A 24,556-nucleotide genomic window follows, 5' to 3' on the forward strand; every position below is an offset into this window, starting at 1 on the left:
TAAACATACATATAAAGACTAGAAGCTACGCACGGGTTCGAGCCATTCGTTTCGGTTCGTTAATTATTCGGTAATAATGTCAACAAAATTGAAATTGAAATTGAAACTGAAACTGACATTACGGGTCTGACGCTATGCCCGGAAAAATACATACATAAATAGCAGCAGCGGAAATAGTTTTCTTTTATGACAAACATTTACCTTATTTAGCAATATATTTAATTAAGTATAAGTGATAATTTGTGAATTCTATAATGCAAAAGATTCAGTTTTTTATATAAAACAGACGAGCAGAATCTAGAAGCGAAAGACATTTTCTGAACGTTCCATAGAACTGCTGTTACAGCCTCACTAAATATTTTGTAGAATTGAATTCAAGTATTTTTTTCTTTTAAAGTAAATTGAGTTTGATACCCAAAAACTTTTCATTTAATCAAATATTCAGCATTGTGTAGAATCGAATTTTAATGTACTTTCTAAAAAACTAAATTGAGTTTGATACAAAAAAACTTTTTATTTAATCATAATATTACATATATACCAAGCATTATTTAACTGAGTTTTAAACTACAATTAGTGAAACATTCATTTTGAGAACAATGCATTAAAGTACAGCAAACAAAAATTTAGTTAATGCTATCATTTGAATTAAAAAAGTTTTGTTTTGCTTTTCCAACGGACAGCAAAATTTCCGCTTGAGGAGAGATGCGAACTCGCCCCAAAAGCCATGTTGTATTCATGGCACGAACTTTGTGCTCTATATACTATTTTTAGCCTGTGATGCCAGATAAAAAAAAAAAAAAAAAATGAGCTGCAGGATTTGGCTTACATAAGGAATGCTGTTTGGTTCCTCATTGTGGTCCAGGCATTGAAGGCCATTTTGGGAATGAGCCATATTAACGCGCATCTGCTTCATATGACAATATATTGCCAAAGAGTTTCTGTAGTTCGATATCTTCATAATATGAACAATAAGATAACTTGGCATATAATTAAAAATTTATTCTTTACTCACTGTCGTTCATTGTCTAGCAACTCGACACTTAAAGCGGTGTCAACATATCTCTGGCTGCACATCATTATGATTGAAATCACATTTCTGCCTTTCCAATGTGCAGCTGAGATAATCATGAAATTGAATGTGTGTGGCCTGCTGCTAGACATTCCAATCGACATCACGGAGGCCACTGTAGATGCCATCGTCAATTCGTTCGGTGTTTTGCTAACCAATCTCATGCTGTCAATTGCGAATGCAGTAACAGTTCCTGGAACAATCAAGATGAAGCATACGATTCCTAGCGGAATATTTGTTTATGCTCACTATTGGAATCATGGCAATGCGTCAATCAAAATAATTAGCCGTATCCGTATGGTAAAAAGGTATTTTTTTAATACTTCTTTTACTCCATATGAATACGAATTTACGAGATTTTGCATTCTTTTATAAGTTATTATTAAATACAAATCTATTAAAATCTATATCATTTATGTGTTTCATTCACCTCTTCCATATCCATTTATTTTTCTAAAATTAAAATTTAGAATTATGTAATAAAGTAGTAGAAAAAGTCATTAGAAATTTTGTGGAATTCCCTTAAATACCATTCCTTATGAACGCCACTTAATTTTCATGAGCAACTAATTATATTTTATTATATTATATTTTGTTGAACAGCTAAAAGAATAAATTAAACCGTTTATTTTTATTTCAATAACTATCTCTTCACTTTTCAACTAGCCCAAGGTTTAGCCAGCTGGCCAACTTTAACTGAAAGAGTTTTTGGCTAAAAAAAGGCAAACCAAAAAACAACTAGAAAAACCAACATGAGAGAACTAAACTAAAAAAATTAAAAGAAAACATAAAAATTGAAAAACTGAGATAGAAATTCAAAAATATTTCCTAGTAAACAAAAAGTGCCACTGCAACACTAAATTGCAGTGCCAACTGTAAATGCAACTGCAACTGCAGAAAATTAGTATAATTGATGCTGCTGCTTTGCTTTGCTTTGCTTTGGGTTCGGTGAGGTTCTATAGTCTGCGAGTCATCAGTTTTCTTTCAGATGACTCGGCAGTTGGTCATGGCTTAGTAAATTGTAAATTGCATTTAATTAGCCTGACTGGTCCTTGGTGATGTCTCGAGCTCTATAAATGCAAATAATGAAATTTAGTTTAATTAACAAACGGCACGCAAAATGTGTCCCATACACAATTCGACAGAAGGTAAATTCACAAAGTGAAACCATTGAAGAGCAGTCATAGAAATAGTTTGGCTACACATTCAGCCCCGCAAATGGAGTGGACTGCATAGACGGACCATAGCAAAGGCTCCTCCTGGCTGCCCACAGTTAATGGGTCAAATGCAACAATTTGCCCGGGCAAGCTCGTCGCCTTCAATGGCCTTTCGCATTGCAACGCAATTATCGATCAATAAACGTGTGTGATTTTAGAGTGTGTATCGATTAGTTGTGGGCGTGTTCATCAGCTCCTCAGCAATATTTCAAGTCGGCAATTAGTTCGCCGAGCTGTTGGCATCATCATTTATATGGCCATTAAGCTGCGTATAATTCGAGTGACGTGCCATGACCTGACGTTGAGCTACGACTATTAATAGCCGAGACTTTTCCATCGACACTACGCTGCACGCTCCACATACCACAGCGGCATAATCCCTCCGACCTTGAGTGGTGAATGCAGCTGCAAAACCAGCTTCGTGATGATTGCGATAGCGCGATTTCATTTTTAATGAGCTTACACACTTTTCGATACAAATTGTCAATGCAATCAAATATTACTCATAGAAATATAAATTAAATTAAAATAAAAATGTATATAAAAATAAAATATAAATTTAATCAGTTGAAGTCGCAGATTGAAGAATTTAGAGTGGAATATAATATACAAACATAATCCCAAGTTTTGACAGTACTTTGAGTTACTCTTGTCATGGGTAGGACTAGTGTATCACTCACCCATTCGCTAGAGCTGATGCCCAAACAGTTTACTGTAGTTGAACTGCTTAGTAAGACAATCGTATCGCTGTTTGATGTTTTTCACTCTGCCCTTGTAAAGACAAGGCATCAAATCCCATTTTTTTGTTTGTTTTGTGTAGGAGTTTCAGGGCAACATCTCCACATCAAGAGTCGACAGGGCGACAAGCCTCAGCCAGCAGGTTCAGGTCCATCAGTTGCAAAGCCAGCCTGTCGCACTCGATTGCCAGCGCGTTGCTTGACGTCAGAATGGCAAGGAATGGCCCGGCACATATGAAGCGAATTGAACTGGCACCGCGCTGCGCATGAGCCTGGTTCGCTGATGGTGTGAAATGACAGCACCATAATAGCCGTTTCACCCTGGACGTAGATTGATAGGTGCCTTGAAGCTCGTGTTCAGGTGTTGATTGCAAAAGCCTGCCAGACTGCATAACTTTTGATGCAGTGTGAAGGAGATGCGCACGATGTGCAATCCATGGGCCAAGGGCCTTAAAAATAAGACTGAAATTCTTTACATTTTAATAATTTTAATTTAACTCAAAGTGTGTCATATATGACGATTTATAATTTTATAATAATATTTAAATTATATTATATTATGAATTTAATTATATATATTTATCCGAAAAATATATAAATTAGTTACATATATTTATATGTATTTATAATAAATACATTTATAAAAATAATATAATATAATAGATAAGTTAAAGAAAATAAAAATAAATAAATACAGATAAATATATAAAAATAATTTAATTAATTTACTTTTTGATTGCATATTTATATTTAAGAAAGATTTGGCATTAAAAAAAATTTTTTTTTGTGTTTTTGTAGATTACCAGTTTTAAGAACTGAATCCTAAAACCTAGTCTAATTACGGACTCTTAAAAATGACTATGTCTGAGAATAGCTACAGAGACAAATGTTTTCCACATTAAAATATGAAATCATACTTTTAGTATTTAAAAAAAATGTATTTCAATATTTATATATAACATATGTTATATATTTATATATATTTTCTCACAGTTTTTGATAAAAGAAGGTTTATAAAGCTCAATGTAATATCAGCTGAAGAGTTTGAGCCACAGATGTTTGAATATAACTATCTGCTCAACAGTTAGTTAATGTTTTTAATTGAAAAGTTAATCTAAATGGGATAAATACTCACCCGATAGTTATTGATAGCTGCACCAATATATTTTGTCTCTATATATTTATGGGCAATAGTCTAAGCTATCTTGAGTGCCCACCGAGAGGTGAAGCTAAACTGAGCTGTCGTCAGTCGACGCTTTTAGCCTACTTGCACTCGTTTCGTGGGTGGAATGCACATGACCAAGTTGCGAATTTGTTTCTGGCTGAATGCGGTTTCACACAAAACTGACAAATGGCGCAGAGGGTTGAGGAAGCGTTTGGTCCGGTTGAGCTGTGAGACGGCTTTACTAATTGATTTTGAGCCAGTTGGCACGTTTTTGGTGCCGTTCATTAGCGGAGCCAGCTCCAGTCAACGCCAGTCAAGAGCTGGGCTTGGCCTGACAATAAGTCTAGAAAAAACAGACTCGGCGGGCCAACAACTTGAAACGTTGGCACCTTCAACGAAAAAAAGAGAGAGAGAGAGACAGCAATAAAAAGACAACAATTTCTGAGGCTAGCCATGCGCCAAGATGGCCTACAATGTGCCATTAAAGGTGGCCAATGCGGCCAGAGGTCTGCCATGAGAGAGCTAAACGAATCTTTGCAGACTCTTTAACTAATGTTTCGTTCTCCCTCCTTTCCATTTGCAGATGAACGACAGCACATACAGAAGAAAACTTTTACGAAATGGATCAATTCACATCTAAGCAACACCCAGTGCACACCAGTTAATGACTTGTTCCTGGACCTGAGAGATGGCCATCGCCTGCTGGCCTTGCTCAGCACCCTGACACAAACTCAGCTGGTAAGTGCTAAAAAATACCCTGTGACTGGAGAAAGTTTTGCTGGGATACCTTTTTTATACCCTGAACCCATTGAAGCGCAGCCCAAGCGCAGTCGCTGCTTACTGCGCAGTTAGCAGAGCGCGTTCCAAATCGTGCGTGTGTATGTATCTGTGCCGAAAAGAAGTGCAGAGTGATTAGAATATCAGATTAGAGGGTTCAGGGTATCTCCTAGTCGAGCAGTCTCGACTAGAGTCTTCTTACGTGTTTTTGTATACCCTGAATATATTAAAAATGGAGGAGGCAGAGCCTGTCCTGTCCGTCCGCCTGTCTGAGCTGAAGAATGAAGAAACCATTAAAATATGAAGAACCGAACATAGTTCACTGGATCTTCTAATCGTTCACTCCGATTATTAATTTATTTAGAGTTTCGACTTTGTTGTCTTTTCTACTATGATAGATTTTATTGATATATCCAACAGTCTGTTAAATAAATAATGTTATGCTTGTGACTCTTGCAGAAACCCGAAAAGGGACGCATGCGCGTGCATCACATCAACAACCTGAACAAAGTGCTGCAGGTGATCCAGCAGCACGGGGTCAAGTTGGTGAACATCTCCAGCGACGACATCGTGGGTGGCAATCCGAAGCTGACGCTGGGCCTCATCTGGCTGATAGCGCTCGAGTTCAATGGCCAGCATCTAGTCAAGAGCCATTCAAGCAATGGCGTTGAGAAGTCCCTGCTGGCCTGGGCGCGGCAGTACACAGAGCCGCACGGCTTGGCGCTGAATGATTTCGCCAGCTCTTGGGCAGATGGGCGCGCCTTTCTCATGATACTCGCCGCCCACCTGGATGAGCTGGACCTGGAGCGGGCGCTGGCGCAGCATGCACTGCAGCGACTGCATCTGGCCTTCGACCTGGCGCACCGGCACTTCAAGATCGAGAAGCTGCTGGATGCGGAAGATGTGCACACACACAAGCCGGACAACAAGTCCATACAGATGTACGTGATGTGCCTGTATCATGCCATGGAATCGATGCGAGCCATCGAGCGCGACCGAGTGCCCTGCACAAGCATCACAGACCTGGACGAGGTGCCGCTCGACCACGAGCGGGAGCTCTACACCTCGGACAGCGCGACCAGCATGGAGCTGAAGTCGCCGGCCGAGGAGAGCTCGGTGCGGCCGCTGAGCACGGCGACCAATGTGAGCGTTGAGATCAGCAGCTATCAGGCGGCCTTGGAGGCGGTGCTGACGCTGCTGTTGGAGGATGAGCAGCTGCTCTCTCAAGATCTGCCCGAACCAGAGAACTTTCAGGCGGCCAAGCTGCAGTTTCACGAGAACGAGAGCTTCATGCTGAAGCTAACCGAACATCAGGAGTTTGTGGGCGAGGCGCTCGAGGAGGGCAGCAATCTAATCAATGAATCGCAGAAAAAGGATGGCTCCAGCCTCTCGCAGGTGGATCAGAATGAGGTGCGTCAACAGATGGTGCTGCTGAACGAGCGCTGGGAGACGCTGCGTCTGCGCGCCCTCGACATGCAGGCCAAGATTCTGATGCGGCTGGCAGAGTTCCAGAAACAAAAGCTGGAGCAGCTGCGTCAGTTCCTCACTAATGTCGAGGATCGCATCTCGCATATGAGTGACCTGGGGCCGACCTTGGCCGAGGCCGAGCAACAGCTGACGGAGGCACGCCAGCTGAAGGCGGATCTGTCCGAGCAGCAGGAGCTAGTGGATAGCATTAGCAGCATGGTGGTCATTGTCAACGATACCTCTGGCAATTTCAACGATCTGGAGGATCGACTGAGCGCGCTGGGCGAGCGCTGGTCCCACGTAGTCAAGTGGATAGATTTGCGCACCGAGAAGCTGCAGCAATACAAATGCATCTCGCGCTGGCTGGATGCGCGCGAACAGGACCTCAAGCGCATGGAAAGCCGCGATGTCACCGACGTGGGCGGCATCACACAGCGCATCAACGAGCTGAACTACTGTGCCAAGGATCTGCTCGAGCTGCAGCGCTATCTGATCGATCTGCGGCAAATGGTGGCCGCCACGCTGCAGGATGGCGATGACAAGGGCGAGCGCGTACTCATGCAGCTGGAGAGCTACGAGGATCGCCTGGATGCACTCAAGCAGATCCTGGAGGTGCAAACGCAGCGCATCGAGTCGAAGGGCTTCAACTTTGGACGTGAGCGGGCCAGCTTCGATGATAGTCGAGTGCTGCGACCAGAGGGCTGGGTGGACTACCAAATGATTATACGATTCGGCGAGGGCGAGGGCGAGGAGGAGGACGAAGATGAACCTGAGCAGAAGCAGTCAAAGCAGCAGCAGCAGTCTCAGCAGGAGTTGCAGCAGGAGTTGCAGCAGGAGTTGCAGAATCCCGATCAGCTGGCCAGCAAAAAGCGCAAATTGCGCAATTCGGACAACTTTTTCGAGCTGGAAACTCAAATCTTGCAGCACTTTACCCACGTGCAGGAGGTGGAGCAACAGCTGCAGCAGCTACAGCGCCAGAGTCTACGTAATCAGTGCGAGTTGCTCAAGGAGCTGCAGGCCGAGAGCCAGCAGCGTGCCAGCTCCCTGCCCGAGCTCAAGAAGCTGTACGAGGTGTGCGAGCAGGAGGAGCCAGCGCGCAAGCTGCAGCTGGAGGCAGCCCAAATCCAGCAGCTGGAGCAGCGCCATGCAGCGCTGGCCCAGCGTCTGGCCAGCCAGCAGAGCGAGACCAGCAGCCTGCTGGCCAAGGAGCGCTACTACAATAGCCTGACGGGCTTCAAGCTGGTCCTGGCCGACTCGCGGGACTGGTACAAGCAGCACGCGGGCTCGGCCAGCTGCCAGGAGCTAGAGCAGCGACTTAGCCACATGGACTCGCTGTCCACCGAGATAGCTGAGGCGCGCGAAGCCACCGAGGCACTGGACGACCAGCATCTCGAGTGGAAGCAGGACTTTGGCATCTTCTACGACAGCTGGCACGACATGAAGCAGGCGCTGCAGGCGCTCATAGAGCAGCGTGGCGGGGAAAGCATTGCCCGGCAGCTGCAGCAGCTGGAGGCTTTCGTTGGCAAGGTGGCCGCCCAGAAGGTGCGCGTTTCCAATCTGGAGGCCATGCAGCAACAGCAGCAGCTGCTCAATCAGCTGGTCGACGAACTGGAGTCACTGAAGTCGACCTACGAGTCGGTGCCCGCCCACATGATCAGCGAGGAGCTGCAGGCCGCCTGGCAACGGCTGCCGGAGCAGCTGAACGAGCGGGTGATCAAGCAAACCACCGCCATAGAGAACTTCAACCACTTTGTGGCCGAGTACAATTCCATAATTGCCGTGCTGCGCAGCGCTCCACAGGTGCTGCAGGCGCAGGATCTGCGCAAGCTGGAGATCGATGTGATCAGTGCACGCAATTTCAGTGAGATTCTGATCAAGGAGGCGGAGCCGGCACAGCGCGAGTCTCTGCAAGCGCATATACGTACGCTAAATGCCCTGTACGATCAGGTGGAGCAACTGCATCAGGCACAGCGGCAACAGCAGTCGGCACTGGAGTCCCAGAGCCATGCGATACAAGCGCGACTACAGCAGACAGAGCGCTGGCTCAACGAGCTGGAGGCGAACACGCCCAAGTCCGGCATTGCCGAGATACGCAATTCCAACGAGCTCTTCCAGAGCAAGTCCAAGTTCCAGACTCTCAAGGAGACGTGCGAGCGCGAGGCCACGCAGTTCCGGGAGCTGAATGAGCTGGGCGGCGAGCTGCTGCTCCAAATGGACGAGCTGCAGAACAAGGAGAAGGACTCCAAGTACGGCTCGCTGGCCAAGCAGTTCACCCACCTCAATGCCCGCTGGACGGAGGTGACGGAGCGGGTCTACACCAAGACTGCGCTGCTGGAGCACATCTCCACGCAGCTGGGAGAGTTCAAGAAGTTTATGGTCAGCGAGACGGGCTACCTGGATCGGCTGGAGAACAAGATACGCAACACGCCCGAGAATGCGGCGGATGCCGAGGAAATCATAGAAGAGTTGGATGTGAGTTGGTTTACCTAAAATATGATGAAGATGTTCATGGAATTCTCTTTTATAGGATCTGGAGAACGTGCTGCGCTCCCATTCCGACGAGTGGCTGGACAAGATTCAAGAAATTGGCAACGAGCTAATTGACAATGAATTTATGGCCGATGCCATGCGTAAGGACATCGATGGCATTGTCGAGCGCTGGACACAGCTGCAGCAGCAGGCCAAGAAGCGCACCGAACTGCTGGAGGAGAAGGCCAGCGAGGCGGAGCAGTCCGAGAAGGCAATTGTGCATCTGGAGAGCTGGCTGACGCGCATGGATGAGATACTCAGCGATCATCTGGAAAACGATGTGACCATTGAGGATCTGCCCGATGACTTCCAGGTAAGACACCAGATATCCCCAGTCAGACAATTTAATCCACGCTATATAAATCCATAGATTCTGGCACGTGAATTCGCCATAAATGAGCAGAATTTCAAGGTTATAAGCACGCTGATTGCAGAGCACACAGCCAATGGCAAAACGGGCGCCGCCAATCGGCTGCAGGAGCAGCTCAACTTGATGGAGACGCGCTTCAAGGTCTGCCAGGCCAAGCTCAACAAGTGCACAGCGCCACAGGCCGCCTACGAGTCGCGCCTGAATCGCCGCTACGGGGATCTACGCAACGTGGAGCACTCCACGCTGGTGCTGGACGTGGCCTCGGCGGGACCCAGCACGGTGCAGGCGCAGTATCAGAAATGCCTGGTAAGCTAGGTAGAAGTCCAATTGCCCAATGAACTGATTTAATATTCCAACTTATTCCTTAGCAAATCTATCGCACACTGTCTGAAATCAAGTCGGATATTGAGAGCACCATCAAGATGGGCCGGCGCGTGTGTGAGGATAAATATACAAGGAGTCCCAAGCAGTTGAGTCAGCGCATCGATGCACTGAAGCATTTGTACAATTCGCTCGGCGAGAATGTCACCCAGTCGAAGGCCTTCCTCGAGGACCTCATCAAGCTGGCCAGCCAGCTGGAGGACTGCTTCGATGCGGCCGATGAGCTGATCAGGCGCTTCGAGTCGCCCCAGGAGGTGCACGACCGCAACTCCATACTGCTCAAGTTCGAGGATGTGCTGCAGCGCTGCGAGCAGCACTACAACGAGTACAGCAAGTCGTGCGACAAGAGCTGCATGCAGGACACACGGCAGCGCATCGATGGCCTCAAGGCCACCTACCACAGGCTGACCAGTGCGGACATCATCAAGCGGCTCACCGAAATGAAGGCAACGCTGCAGAACTTGGACAACATTTCGATGGAGACACTCAAGTGGGTGGCTTTTAATTTAATTATTTATCAGAGTAGAGCAGAGGAGGTTAGAGGAGAGCTGAGCAGGTCAGAGCACTCATTAAGTCGAGTGCTTGGCCAGAGCTGAGCTGATATAGGAGCAGCTCTCTGATTTGTCATTGAATAATTAGTTAGAGTGTGTGGGTTGCCGTTTGAGTTGCCCATGTATTTATTTTTACTAACGGACAATTTAAAGGTTTAAAAAGGAAATATTTAATTTATAAATTATATTTATAAAAGGTCTGATTTTTAAAGATTCAAAATTTAATTACAACATATATTTTCAGTTAGCTAGGCCTACGGTTTGTTTTCATGTATCGATATATTGTAGCTTCAATGCTTCCCTTCCAGACTTCTGCTTCTGCTCAAAACTGTTATAGAATCCTATATTATATGCTTGTCTTTTTACTTTATAGCTTGCTCAAATATGATATACTTTGTCTTCATATACGAAGATGCTTATATCAAAATACTTTCTATTATCGAATCGTCGTAGTTTGTTTCTCCTTTAAATCCAAAATCTCAGGAATTCGTAAAATTTTCCATACATTTCAATTCAGAATATGTTCCATGCAAACAAAAGATTATTTCTTATAGATTTAAATTTTGTCTTGAAACCCCTTACAATTTCAAAAAATCAACTGTCCATTATTTTCAACTATATGTAAATTTTGTAATCAGCTATCATTTTGTATATGTTTATTATAAATTAGGTTTCCAAGTTAGGGTAGATCTAAAAAAATCAAATGAATGTCAAATAATAGATTATTAGCTGAGGTGGTAATATAAGTTGATATATTTCCATCAACAATCCTATCACTTCTACTCCAAACAAAAGTAATTTCATTGATTTTTATTATTACATTTGCAGAACCATGGAACATGATCTGAAGGAGATAAATGTGCCATCGAATCCGGAAATTGAAAAGCTGCAGCAGCAGGTCATTGCAATAGTTGTGGTGCGTAGAAAACGAATGCCAATTTAAGATGTTCGAGCTATCCGCACTAATTACCGAAATGCTCTCAAGATAGAGATCTGTATATAATTACACTAGGCTAATGGTTGTTGTTGTCTGTTTGAATGTGCTTTCGAGCTACTTTCTGTGTATTCACTAACGATTTGGAAATTCGTTTTTGTTTTCATTGCATTTCATTTTATTTCATTTCATACACACTGCATCATGTTGTGTGGTTGATGGTTTTTCCTTTTCATTTTATCACCTTTGGTGTTTTTATATATTTTTCTTTTTTTATATGCAACATGCACTCACACACACACACACACACACACACACACACACACACACACACACACACACACACACACACACACACACACACACACACACACCTATGCATGTGCTGCTTGCGCCAACTGCGCTTTCAATATGCACTCTGAAATAGAATCGAATTTCTCATCTTTGATCACATTCGCATTCGTATTCCATTTGATTTCGTATTGAATCTTATTCAATTGAAACTTTAGGCTTTACATACAAAAAAGAGAAAGCTTTAAATTAAGTTGCAAACTAATCTTAAGTTAAGATCTTATATATAATTGATTTAATCATTGTAATGCTCTAACTAAGCGGTGCTTTGCCATATACTTATATCATTGTATCATTGTACTATGTACCCCGGTACATTATTATTATTTATTTTGTTTAAATACATTATTTTTTATTTGCCACTTCACATACCACACCCATTCAATAATAATAATAATAATCATAATAACAATAATAATAATAAAAAGGACAAGTATAAAAGTCAATACATTCGCAATAATCTTTCCACCAAGCTAATCAAGAACCAGATTTAAATTTACCAACAACCATCACCCAATACAACCACCACCACTACATACCAGAATCACCGTATCACTAGCTCTACGAGGTCTAACTTGGTGTCATTTTCACGCTTCAAATTTCCAATTGTGTACATTATATACGTATATATACATATTTGTATGTATGTGTATATATCTTTGTTTTGCGTTATTTGGATTACTTGTTACTGTCCCTCCTCCACCCTGTCCATCCACAAAGTAAAAAAAACATTTCAAAGGCGTTCAACTGTGGTTATAGTCCAATCAACACATCCCAACAAGAACAACATACTCGTATGTCCATGGCTATCTGCTACTCTTCTCACCAACGCTTCTGTACAGCAACTGCTTTTGTGGGGCCACTCATAACATAGCCCCGCCCCCCGCCTCCCGCCACATGGGTCGCGACTAAGGCTTCACATGACCATAATACTTTAAGGCGCTGCGAGTGCTTTGCTTGAGTAGAGCTTTATTAAATTCTGTGAAAATATGCATCCTTCGCACAGGATACACTGAGAACGCGCTTCGACGAGACATCAACGCTGGCTGCCCCAGCCGATGACGATACGGAAATTGTGGTTGTCAGCGATACAGTGCGTCAAAGACGCGCACGTACACCGCAGGCCGGTGAAGGCGGCACGCCCAACACAAGTCTCAACGAGTCACCGCAGTCAGCGACAGCGGACGCCCAGCCGAGCTCGAACAGTGGTGAACAGGTGCTGCCTGATTTGCTTCCACCTCAAACGTTTCGTTTGGCTGAATCCAGCACACTCTTCTCGCAGATATCGTTGAATCCGAACAAGGCGATGGACTCGCCTCAGCCGAAGCCGGCGAAAAACAAACGCAAAGCGCCGGCAGCGCCCGCTCAGGTGGTTGAGATAAAGGTGAAAAACATTCAGAATGACAAAATGTCGGTGCAGAATATTGCGCTGGAGCCGCACCAGGGTGAGATTGTGGACACGGTAAACATTTTAGAGAGCGTGGAGCCGCTGCTGCCGGAGTTTGTGCAGACCGTGCAAATAGTGGATTTGTCCGAGGACTCGGATTCCTCGCTGCGAGTCGATGGAAATGGCAAGGAGATGCGACGCAGCAAAAGCAAGCATTCGCTATGTGAATCGCCGGGGGCCAAGGCAGCAGAAGGCACAGACGCAGATCCGGATGCGAATGCGGATGCGGATGCAAATGCGGATGCCGATGCGGAAGCAATGCTGCGTCCTGCTGCGGGCAACACCAGCACCCCGCTGCTGCGCGTGGCGAAGCAACGAATATCCTTCGATGAGAAACGCAAACGCATTGCCCATGAGCGTGACATACTACGCGACTCCGAGGAGGAGGAGGCGCCACAAAGTGTGGCAGCGCCCACTGGCAGCGCCACAGCAAGTGAACAGCGACCGAAAGCCAAACGCTGGCGTCAGCTGCAACCAGAAATGGAAGCTCTGACACCGGACACCGAGCCCGAGTCGCCCATTCGCAATAGTTTCTATAGCGCCGACAAGGAGACAGGTTTTGATATTGAGCCGTTGGTATTCTCCGACGATGAAGAAATACCGCGCTTCTCGCTGGAAATGACACCAACCTTCGACTCCGATAGTGATACGGTAATTTGGTAGAGCTTGGATCATCGATTCTATTTATTTTCGCCCCACCTTGTTTTCTATGTCTATCTTTTCTTATCGATCAACGCAGAGCCGCATTGAGACGCCCTCCACGAAGAAGCCGAACTCGTTCCTGAGCAAGGTGCTCCACTCAATGCCGTCGCCCCTAGACGACTCGAATGTAACGCTCAAGAGTCCGCCCACTGAACAGCCCGCAAGCGGTCCCGCCAACTTGGCCCAACGCGTTGAGGATTTCAATAAGAGGGCCAAGCAGATGATCTGTCAGCTGGAGATGACCAAGACCAAAATCGAACAGAGTCCCGAGAGCGAGGCGTAAGTTTGAATTGAGTTGATGAATAAAGAGGATACTCATTTTATTTTCGATTATTTTGTAGCGAGGATCTCCGCATGCTCATAGCACCAGATGCGGCCACTCTGATCTCACAAGGCGATTCCTTGGTACTGGAGACGCATGGCAAACATGGCAGCATCTCGCGCCCAGTCATGGGCACGCAGACCTTACTCAGAGAAAAGTTCCGTGAGGTTCAGCAGGCCAAGTAAATAGTGATTTTTTAAGAATTCTTTTCATTTACTAAGAGTTTGTCTTTGCCAACAATTTTAGGCCTAAAGCAACCGGCAAGTCCAGCACTGAGTCCAGCAAAGAGCTTGAGAAACGCATGGAGGACATCAATGTAAGTGTGACCAAGCTAATTTTACGCTGGCTTCTATCCAACAGTCGAAACATGTGGTCAAAGAATGACGCCTAATTGCGCGTGGCTAAAGTGACTTGAATTAAAATACCCTGCAGCTTGACTAGCCTAAGCAGGTCGTGATTTAGAAAAGCAAAGTCATCATATCTAATTTGTCTAGCTTTGTCTCTATAGACACATAGATACTTGGATAGACAGATAGATACATAGATACATAGATACATAGATACATGGATACATGGATACATGGATACATAGATACATAGATACATAGATACATAGATACATAGATACATAGATACATGGATACATAGATACATAGATACATAGATACATAGATACATAGATACATAGATACATAGATACATAGATACATAGATACATAGATAGATAGATACATATATACATAGATACATGGATACATGGATACATAGATACATAGATAGATAGATAGATAGATACATAGATAGATAGATACATAGATACATAGATACATAGATAGATACATATATACATGGATACATGGATACATAGATACATAGATAGATAGATACATATATACATAGATACAGGGATACTTAGATACATAGATACATAGATACATAGATACATAGATACATAGATACATAGATACATAGATACATAGATACATAGATACATAGATACTTAGATACATAGATATATAGATATATAGATACATAGATAGATCATCAAGATTATTTTTAATTAATTATATACAGCTTATAGACTTTCACAGGGTAATTTCTGGCACATGCAAAACATGTGAAATGTTCGTTTGTCTTTATTATCGCCGTGCGCAATATACGTATATGTTATGTATTTCTATATTTTGCATTATTTGCGTACTAATTTAGACATCTTTGAAGGCGTCTGCGTTTATTTTCGCTCTTGCGCCAACCACAAGTTAATTGGCCTCTTGAGAATTCAGAGCAACGGCACAGGCCGCCAAACAAAACTAAATGCTGCCATTAGAAATACCCCAAAATAAATCGAAAATTTTGACATAGTTACACACGGTCAGCTCGAGACATCGCGTCGTGCGCTCCGACATTAACAACATTAACAAAAACAATAACAACAACTGTAACATTTATATATTTATGTGGCAGCAATTCGTATTGGGGAAACAGTTCAGAGCGCATTTGAAGAGCGAACTTAAGAGATTTCTTTTGGCAGCATGCACAAGTGTTGATCGACATATGGATTGTTTAATTTGTGTAGTGTCATGTTTAATACAATAAGGAAATTTGTCATAAAATTTAGAAAACAAATTTTGTATAAATATTTGGGTCAATTTCAAAAACAATTTATGAAACTGTGCGAAAAAATGGTTCTCAACTTTATAGTTTTGACACAAAAGCATAGGTAAAACTATAGATTTTTTTCAAGTTAACTTGAGCAAGACATCTATTAAATTATTCTGCATTATAAAATATTTTTTCCATATTAAATATGGCAATAAATATATCTTGAAATAGTAGATCAATATATAATGTAGAGCTAATATAATTGGGACTCTTCAAGAGCACAAGTTAATTTTATACATACTTCAAACTTTCACCAAACAACAAAAAAAATGCAAAAAATTTAAAAATATTTTTTATAATTTAGATTGCTTTAAGATAGTCTATCAATCGAGTAGCTGATTAAATTAAAACAAAGTTGCGTTATTTGTTCTTAAATAATTTCCTACAATTTCACTTCTCCTCTAGTTTTAATTGGTTTTAAAGTTTTCGTTTCATTCATTTGACAAATGGTCTTATTTCCTGTCACTATGTGAAATAATAAACATAAAAAAAGTCTCCCCAATTCGACAATGTCGATCCCAAAACAATGACACGGCCTAAAATCCACCATTAATCAATTCGTGCATGGTTTGTTTATTTTCGTTGTGCTTCTGTTTTTTTTTTTTTTGCTCGCTGGCCCCAAATGACAAAGAAACAAATAAAAGAAAATAGAGATGGAAAACTGAAAACAGAAAAGTGGGAAACCTATATTTAAAAATAGCATTTCGAAGAGCGCAACTGTGTGGCAAACTGAAGAGAATTTTCTTGATTCAAACTAAAATTTGCTCCCTTTGCTGGCGGCGTTGATGTTTTGTTGTTTTTGTGTTTTCAGTCTGCACACGGCTAAAACACGCAACGGTCGTACCGCTCAAAATTCATTTCGTAATTAATTTGATCGAAGCGCTTCGAGGAAGTTCGCTTGGCGCCAAAATTGTTTGCACCGCGCGCTCAAATGCAATTTTGCTGGTTGACCCAGTCCGTCAGTGCGGTATACGAAGAGACCCCGCCGAGAAATACACTCCCACAGTCACAGCCACAGCCACACACATTGCATCGAGGAAACACTTGCATGTAGTATTCGTGCCCGTTTACAGCCGGAATTGAATTTCAGTAGCGCCCCTTTGGCCCTCCTCCCACCCGGCAGTGTCAGTTTTTCCGCTGTGCGTGCTGTCATTTCCACTCAAGCATTTTCTATTTTTTTTTTTATTTTATTTAATTTTTTCTTTTTCACCTTTGATCGCACACTGATAACCGATAAGTAAATTGAACGGCTGGTTAAACTCTTCTCGTAGGAACGCCACGACGATCTGCAGGTCATTGCTGGCGCCGTTGGCAAGAATAGCCAAAAGCCAAAGGTTACGCCTGTCATGATGAACGAAATCGAAAAGGTTAAAAGCGCACTTGGCGTCCGACTAAATTATTTTACTAACACAGCTTACACTACTTTTCCATTCATTTCTGCTTTATTTTTCTCTCTTTTCTTTTGCTACAGACTAAAAACAATTTGATTGCTCATGCCGATAGCATAGAGCTCTCGCTGACGGAATTGAAAAATGTCAACCAAATGGGCAATGGGAATGGCGCCACCAACAGTCGACAGGGTAAGTGATTTTTATTGCTTCTGATTAGGGCTTAAACAGGTATATTAGCTTGGGGCAGATGTGTGCAGAAAAGGGTGTAATATATGTGATCAATCACGATATATTTGTAGAGCTGCATCTGTTATATGTAGTTGAAAATTGGAAATCATATCAGTTTGAAGTTTATATGTACTAAAGACTTTATGAAGATGTAGAATTTGCTAAGATATATTCTAGTGAATTAAAGCTAATACTTCGAAAATGATGGGAAAAGAAGGCAGATAAATATTTTATAAAGTCTTTTGAGGTATTTTGCTAGCTCTTCGATATATTCTTAAAGCCTCGAATATGAAGGGATTAAATTTAATTCCATATTAAACACATCAATCGTATCACACCAAAAAAATAAAAAAAAGCCATATATAAAATATACGTATAAATTCAGCTACATGTTGAAAGTTTCCCTTTTGAGCTTAACTATAAAATATAAAATATGCAATTTCATAGAAATATTGAATTTCATATGAATAAATCATATTCATTAAACCAATTGGGGGGACAGAATCGAAGCACTTCAATTGGCAAATTCCAAAAGAAGCGAATAAGCACGAACGCATCATTTGCTTCATAATTGTTTTTACACATTTTCGCTTTGAAAGTTTTTGATTTCATATTCTCGGCTGCAGTCGGCCATATTTCGTTGCATTTTATGGCGTTTTTATGCGTTTGCCGGGCGTACTCTTGTGCCCGGCGGACTCTACTTCAAATATTTATGCACCACGCCGACATCGAGGCGAAGCAGGGAAAAGGGCAAAGTGCGAAGGGCATCCAAAACGAACTTTGGACATTTCATCTAGATGTGTGCAGATGCGCGCATCTGGACAAATGTTAACGCTCTAGATTCTCTACTACGCTTTGATAACAATCCTCTTTGTATATTTTGTGAAAAAAAAAAAATATTGTTTAGAGAATTGAATGAAATAATTCGTGTTATATTAGGGAGAATATTTCTCAGCCACATTTATTGAGCGCTTGCATCAAATAGTTGCATTCCATTCCTTAAATAACGAATGCGCCTTCAAATCGAACCATTTCAAATCTGAAGGCGCCTTCCCTAATTACTGAATGAAATGTTTCGGAAAGGTGGCGAATTTTCGGATCGTTTATAGCTCGGTGCCAATAATATTGACTTATTTGTGGCAACGGTCCTTGGGACGTTCGATTGAGAATTTTCTGTTGAGTTGATAGTGAACTCTGGAACCTCTCGATTGTCCTTTACGTCGGTCACAATATTACGAGGGGTCTTTGATAGTCCTGCATCTTGGATGTATTTCTCAATCTCATCATAGCACCTCTTGAAAATACGGTGCGTCGATTCGATAGCAGTCACCGAAACTACATTGGTCATTAGAATATCGCACATTTTCTTACCATTCTTGGCTATTGTGAATTCGGCCATATTAAATAATCGCCTGCGCTCTTTGAAGCTCGTTCCTTGATTATCCCTTGATCTGAGTACATCTAACCGGGGACAGATTATGACCACTTTTTTCCCAACTTTTCGCTGTTGCATGTAGGCCGGCAAGGAAAAGTTGGCGGCTTCAACTGGCTGCTCAGGTGCCTCGGTTGCTTCAGGTGTCTCCGAGAATAAGTTGCGGCCTTTCCGGCGATTAATGACGTGTTGGGAGTTCGCAGCTGAAATCTTCTTCGAACTTGCTTTGCCTCTTAATTTGCTTAGCTTGCTTATCACAATTTGAGAATCTTCTGGGTTTTGTAATAGCCATTCGCTCTCTTCTTGGGCATCCGTTAGACGCCTCCGGAGTGTCTTTAGACATATGGGTTCCTTCTGGCCTGGATGTGGTGTCACTGGCCTACAGTTGTGCAGTAAGCCGTAGTCACGATCAGTTGCTCTAACGGCACTTAAATCGGCGCTGAATGATAGACTTCGTATACGTTCGAATGACTGGAATGAGTTAGATTCCATAGTAAGAACCGTGGAACGAGAGGAGCCCATCCTGATAACTCTAGGTCGGCTAGACTTTGGCTTTGGACTGTACAGAGGCAACAAATAACTAATAAACAAATATATTTTTAATTATTTTTTATTTGTTATTTAGTTTTTTTTTTTGTTTTGTTTTTTGTTTTAGTTTTATGTTGTTGTGTGTTAGAACTTTTTCCAAATCTGAACTGCTTGCCCGGCCTACTTAGCGCAACAGAGTCTTTGAGCAGCTCGCAAAAGCTGATTGCTACGATATCCGATGAAGCACTGTGCGTCAAATGAGGCATTTCATTTCGACCACATTTATGGATGATCGCTCACATTGACAGGATGCCATTGCATTCGTTAAATAATGAAAGTGCCTCCATCTTCATTTTTCTATATGGAATTTGGGGGCACTTTCACTCTTCAATGAATGCAATCGTTGTTTGGTGTTCACGATTGTTTTGTGAAGTCGACGCATGATGATTAAACGTTTCATGGCTCGTGTCTGAAGAATATTCTGAACGTCCCAAATTGGTATTTTTCGACAGGCTTATGAGCTCATTGCGGGTTGTTTTCATAAAACCTTTAGCTTGAATATAGTCTTCAATTATACTTTGGTATGTTTCATCAGCTTGATACTTGGGCGCCAGCTCTATATCTTGTTGTCCCATTTGGATGTCCGACATTTTCTTACCGTTTCTAGCGATTGTGAATTCGGCCATGTGAAAGTCGCGCCGGCGTTTTTTGAAGCTTTCTTTTGAATCTGCCGATCTTGTTAACCTCGCTATGGATAGTTCGGGACAAATTAAGATAACTTTTTTTTTTTTAGAATGCTGTTTCACATGCTGATCGCTTGAAGAAGCATTAGTTAAATGTTTTACTAATTTTCCGGGATTCAGAACAATTTGCTTTTTTGGGTGTGGTGTGCCGAACGACATATAATCTGAAATTGAGTTTTCGCTGGATGAATCCTCCAGAAAACTCGTACTTCTAACCACGCGCTCCTCCAAACTCTGACGGTCACTGAAGCGTTTCATGGGAAGTGTGCCGTTCACGATATTATATTGCTTAGGATCTGGTGTTCCACTGTCGTGAAAAGGCGTTGCTTTGCTTGCTGTCTGATCTACGGCAATTTCAGACGGTGGATCAATGCCTATAGTCGCGAACATGCTATTTCTTTCCTCAATAAGACGCTCTGAAAGTGTACTTAGATCTTTAGTCCCGCTTACTCGAGGAAATGGTGTGGATGCTTGCACGGGATCTACTCGCATTAGCCCATAGTTACGAGTGGCCGGAGGTGAAAATGGAGCTGCATCAAACCGAAATCGTTTCCTGTCCTTTTTTATTACTTTTTCAAATTTGGCGTCTATTGCAGTAGAATCCGTTGATACTCTCTCAACAAGCATTACTTCATTTTTCTCCATATTTTTTATTTTTTATTTTTTTTTTGTTTTTTGTTTTGTTTTGTTTTATTTTTTTTAATTTAACAAACTCAAGTTGTGTGTTAGAACTGTTTTGAAAACTAAACTGTTAGCTAGGCCTACTAGATTCCCTTATTTTTCTCGTTTTAGAAAGCTGACAAGAATTTAGAACTACGATATTATCTCCGATATATGAATTAATTATAAAAGAAAATAAAAACAAGTGCAAATTCAACTTTAGATACACTCCAAAAATATACATTTCTGTAAAATTTATTGAAACGACGTGCTTATAAACATTTAGACATATAATGTCTCGTTAATATGAATGGGGAATCATAATTTTCTTTCCTGTTAGCTTAACAGCTTCAAACAGTTTACATGTCTGCATGAATGTCATATATGTATATTTCTTATTCATTATGTATTGCATGATTAGAATGCGATGGAGATTTCGGAAACTTGGTTAGCTCGAAACTGGCGCCAGCTGAATCATAGGCGGGTTTCATTAGGCCCTTCTTAATGAATCTTTTCATTTCTGTAGCTATTTTATCTTCGTGGGTTTCAGTCACTCATAAATACCTCGCTCATCTTTCTGCCGAATCTGGCTGTTGTGAATTCGGCTGTATAAAATAGCCGACGTTGATCCTCAAAACTTAAATGCTTACTTGGTGGTATTCCTCTCTGTTTTTCCCGGCAGGTACGATAACGCAGACCATTTTCGTTTTTGGCCCGATCGTTTTATTCGTTGATTTCGGGCCAGCTGTGGGATGTTTAATGTGCCGTTCTTTTAAAATCGACTTCAATGACTCTTTCGGCAGGAGAATTTGGCTTTGTATTTGCTTTAGAGATGTCCGTCTCACTACCTGTATATCCCGCTAAGGATGTGTATGGAGTGGAGACTATTGGGTATCCGTTGCATTCCATAACTGCTGAAGGACCGTTCCCGCTGCACAGATATTTTAAATTTCAGTTTGTCTCGTAGGTCATTTGATTGGCTTCCAGATTTCAATGAAAATTTTTTTATTGTGTGGGTCATCTAATTTATCTGAGCTTTCTAAATGTATATTTAAGTGTTTTCTGTATATTGTTTTATTTTTGTATTGTTGTTCTGTGTTGTATGTTCCTACTGTGTTTGTAGAGTGTTTTCTATAGGGTTTTTGCATCCAAAATTAGTTTTGCTCGAAACGTGACACTGCTTTCAATGCCTACGCAGCATTGCTTGAACTTTGAGCATTCACTACAAAAGCTAATTGCTACAGAACTCCCTCCGCTTGTGCTCCTGCAGCGAAGAAGCCAAAGAGTGGAATTGAAACCAAAACCAAAAAGAATTCGATATTAAGAAGAGATCAAACCAATCACTGTTAGACTTTAAAAAAGGTTTTAGATCATTTTGGATAGATCAGCAAGAATGATATGGTGTCACCAGAACTTCCGTGTTAAATGTTAAATCCTCAGTATCTGTCAAGCAATTGCTAAAAGTAAACGTTCTCATATTTGGTTTTTCGATTGCGTTTTATTTCACGATTTATGATGAGTAATCATACTTCGACTTACGCCATTGTTTATAAGTGTAGTTTTTTTTTTTTAGTATTTGTTTACTTGTGGTGAAATTGCATTGGAAAAATAGCGAGAATGTCTTCTAACCGGAGAGTCGCCTCTCAATTCGAAAATATGCTCGATATTTTTGAAATGAAATTTCCGCTTGGTCACTTAAAGTGTTTAGATGGAAGTGTAGTGAGTAATGTCGATCTCTTTTTGACCCATTCTGCTATATCCTGCTTCACACTGCTTAACATCTTTTTATTTACGTTTACGATTCTCATTTTCGATGCTGCCGGGCTGCCCGAGAAGCCAAGTTGCTGAATATACAACTCAATTTCCTCTGTCGCCTCCAAGTCCTTTAATATTAGATTAGTATCAATCGTAACGCTCTTTGTTTGCTTTGGCATTATATGGTCGCTCATTTTCTTGCCGTATCTGGCTATTGTGAATTCGGCCTTACAGAGCGATTGTCGGTGCTGGTTAAACTCAGATGTCTCATCTCTATTTCTGTGAATTATGCGTGGAGTCACTAAGGTTACCCTCTTCTTATTTGCCATATCTGTGACATTTTGCGGGTAGCGCCCTGCTAGTATAGATCGAAGACTTCGTAATATTGGCGTGTTTTCGCTATCGGTCGAACCACTGCTCCCAAAGCTAAGGTCATCGATTCGTTTTTTGAGTACTTTAGGATTCATGGCCACAGCCTTGTTGGGATGCGGTGTGCCAAGTGACAAATGACCAATAAAACTCCGTCTGTGCGAATCGTAGCTGAAATCCGAGGCTAAATTCTTCTCAATACTTGACTCCCTATTCATTTCCTTTCTTTGTTGCACCTGAAGACGAGCCGACAGCGCGCCCATATCAAGGCCTTCGTATTTTTTTGGATGTGGCGTCGAGGCGGTATTATTCACACGAAGTAGGCCATAGTCGCGGGTGGCCAACAGCACAGGTGCAATTGGCTGAAAATCAGTATTCTTTTTGGCACTTTTGACTCTGGTTTTGTTAGGATGTCTGAGTGTGCTAACTGTGGCTATATGACTCATTATACAGGCGATGTAGGAACCGAATGCAAATTGTCTGTCTGATCGCAAGATGCGTGTATTTTTTATATGTTTTTTTTTTTATTTTTCCCCTATTTTTTTTTTTGTAATGTTTGTCTCAATGTTTATTGTAAGTGTTCTTTGTTGTGTACTGATGTTTGTGGAACAATAAATTTCAAATCCTTAATTCTCGAAATCGACACTGCTTGCACTGCCTACGCAGCACAGCTTTTGTACCGTTTCAAAGGCTGCTAGCTGTGAATCTCGACATGAAGACTGCTGGCTGGCTGATTATAAAGCTCGGCTCCACAGTTAGCACCGACTAAAAGCATCGCGGAAGCTTTTTCGTGCTAGTCGAAGCTTCTGCGTTTGCCTTGATTGGCTGGCAAACAGCTGTTAAGGATTTGTCTAAAACATTTCAAAACAAAACGTTCAGCGGGAAGGAACTGAACCAATATAAGTACTATAAAGGCGTCTTAAAAAGTATTTGACCGTGAAAATCGAGTTAATATAAAATAAAGGTTGATATAATCGCAAGAGTTAACTTAATTTAAAATTATAATATATATAAAAAAAATATATAAAACATATATAAATATATATTAAATATGAAAAACAAACCGTATATTTAATCAAAATGAAATATGTGAAAAATTAATAGCAATTTATGAGATAAAATTCAAGCTATTAGATGATCATTATAATTTATTAATAAATTAATTATTTATAAAAAATATATATCTTGAAATAATTAAAATAAATATATTATTAAAAAAAAATTAGTTAAAAAAGAAAAAAAACATTGCAATAAAAAAAAAAAAAAAAAAAAAAAAAAAAAAAAAAATCGCTTAAATTCATTCATTTATTTTTATTAAACGGGGAACCAATAACTACCGCGATATTTATTATGCTGTTGCTTCTGTTTGAATGCTGTTTACCACAGCTGAAACAAAAATTAAAAGTTTTCGTACTATTTAATGTTTACATAATAATAAATTGTTAAAAAAATAATATGTGTGCCCCCATTAAAACTTATGTGCTCGCCCTCTCAGAGTATTTGAAAAGTACTGAGTGACGTTGAGCACCAGCAGCGCGACAAGTGGAAATATACAATTTCACCGGTTTTTAATGAATTATGACATTTTGCAGGCGGGGCAACGTTGACGTTAGCTTTATCAGGTTGCTGCCTTTGCCTTTGCCTTTACCTTTGCCAATTACAACGTGCTTCACATAAATACATAAGTATATACATATGTGAGCACAAATATATAACTGTATATACATACGTTCCTTCCAAAGATGCGTTCACCATTTTACACCTGC

The 24,556-nt window shown here is 41.5% G+C and overlaps 4 protein-coding genes and 1 long non-coding RNA gene across 17 annotated transcripts in view; 1 reads left to right on the forward strand and 4 right to left on the reverse strand.

The window, feature by feature from the left end:
* Window positions 1–24,556, forward strand: part of LOC6573279 (dystrophin) — a 168,296-nt gene that overhangs the window by 13,922 nt on the left and 129,818 nt on the right. For 10 of the 13 annotated variants that reach the window (XM_044007342.1, XM_044007343.1, XM_032731608.2 and 7 more), the window contains 11 exons: window positions 4,775–4,929; window positions 5,428–8,907; window positions 8,963–9,277; window positions 9,335–9,640; window positions 9,703–10,205; window positions 11,095–11,182; window positions 12,558–13,649; window positions 13,738–13,979; window positions 14,042–14,203; window positions 14,269–14,338; window positions 17,156–17,264. In XM_044007342.1, coding sequence (XP_043863277.1) covers window positions 4,775–4,929; window positions 5,428–8,907; window positions 8,963–9,277; window positions 9,335–9,640; window positions 9,703–10,205; window positions 11,095–11,182; window positions 12,558–13,649; window positions 13,738–13,979; window positions 14,042–14,203; window positions 14,269–14,338; window positions 17,156–17,264 — 6,522 coding nt within the window. Of the gene's footprint in view, window positions 1–4,774; window positions 4,930–5,427; window positions 8,908–8,962; window positions 9,278–9,334; window positions 9,641–9,702; window positions 10,206–11,094; window positions 11,183–12,557; window positions 13,650–13,737; window positions 13,980–14,041; window positions 14,204–14,268; window positions 14,339–16,955; window positions 17,052–17,155; window positions 17,265–24,556 lie in introns of all 13 variants that reach the window. The other 3 variants (XM_044007349.1, XM_044007339.1, XM_044007346.1) reach the window with 3 other exon arrangements.
* On the reverse strand, window positions 466–4,734 carry LOC116804382. The gene is made up of 4 exons (XR_004364379.2): window positions 4,162–4,734; window positions 2,970–3,488; window positions 1,016–1,525; window positions 466–955 (listed from the first exon to the last, which is right to left on the reverse strand). It is a non-coding gene; the product is annotated as an uncharacterized LOC116804382 (long non-coding RNA).
* Window positions 18,228–19,263, reverse strand: LOC6573281. Its single transcript, XM_032731616.2, has one exon. It carries the CDS (start codon window positions 19,255–19,257, stop codon window positions 18,358–18,360), a length of 900 nt encoding a protein of 299 aa, XP_032587507.1. The 5' UTR covers window positions 19,258–19,263; the 3' UTR covers window positions 18,228–18,357.
* On the reverse strand, window positions 19,634–20,745 carry LOC116803667. Its single transcript, XM_032731610.2, has one exon. It carries the CDS (start codon window positions 20,649–20,651, stop codon window positions 19,644–19,646), a length of 1,008 nt encoding a protein of 335 aa, XP_032587501.1. The 5' UTR covers window positions 20,652–20,745; the 3' UTR covers window positions 19,634–19,643.
* Window positions 22,145–23,392, reverse strand: LOC116804381. Its single transcript, XM_032731623.2, has one exon. The coding sequence runs from the start codon at window positions 23,234–23,236 to the stop codon at window positions 22,358–22,360; it is 879 nt and encodes a 292-aa protein (XP_032587514.1). The 5' UTR covers window positions 23,237–23,392; the 3' UTR covers window positions 22,145–22,357.

Source organism: Drosophila mojavensis, unplaced genomic scaffold (assembly GCF_018153725.1).
Source record: "Drosophila mojavensis isolate 15081-1352.22 unplaced genomic scaffold, ASM1815372v1 contig_16, whole genome shotgun sequence".
In the NCBI taxonomy this organism is placed as follows: domain Eukaryota; kingdom Metazoa; phylum Arthropoda; class Insecta; order Diptera; family Drosophilidae; genus Drosophila; species Drosophila mojavensis.

What these genes read in the sequence shown, in the direction of transcription:
- LOC6573281 (XM_032731616.2), bottom strand. Translation starts at nt 19,257, where the DNA reads ATGGGCTCCTCTCGTTCCACGGTTCTTACTATGGAATCTAACTCATTC.
- LOC116803667 (XM_032731610.2), bottom strand. Translation starts at nt 20,651, where the DNA reads ATGGAGAAAAATGAAGTAATGCTTGTTGAGAGAGTATCAACGGATTCT.
- LOC116804381 (XM_032731623.2), bottom strand. Translation starts at nt 23,236, where the DNA reads ATGAGTCATATAGCCACAGTTAGCACACTCAGACATCCTAACAAAACC.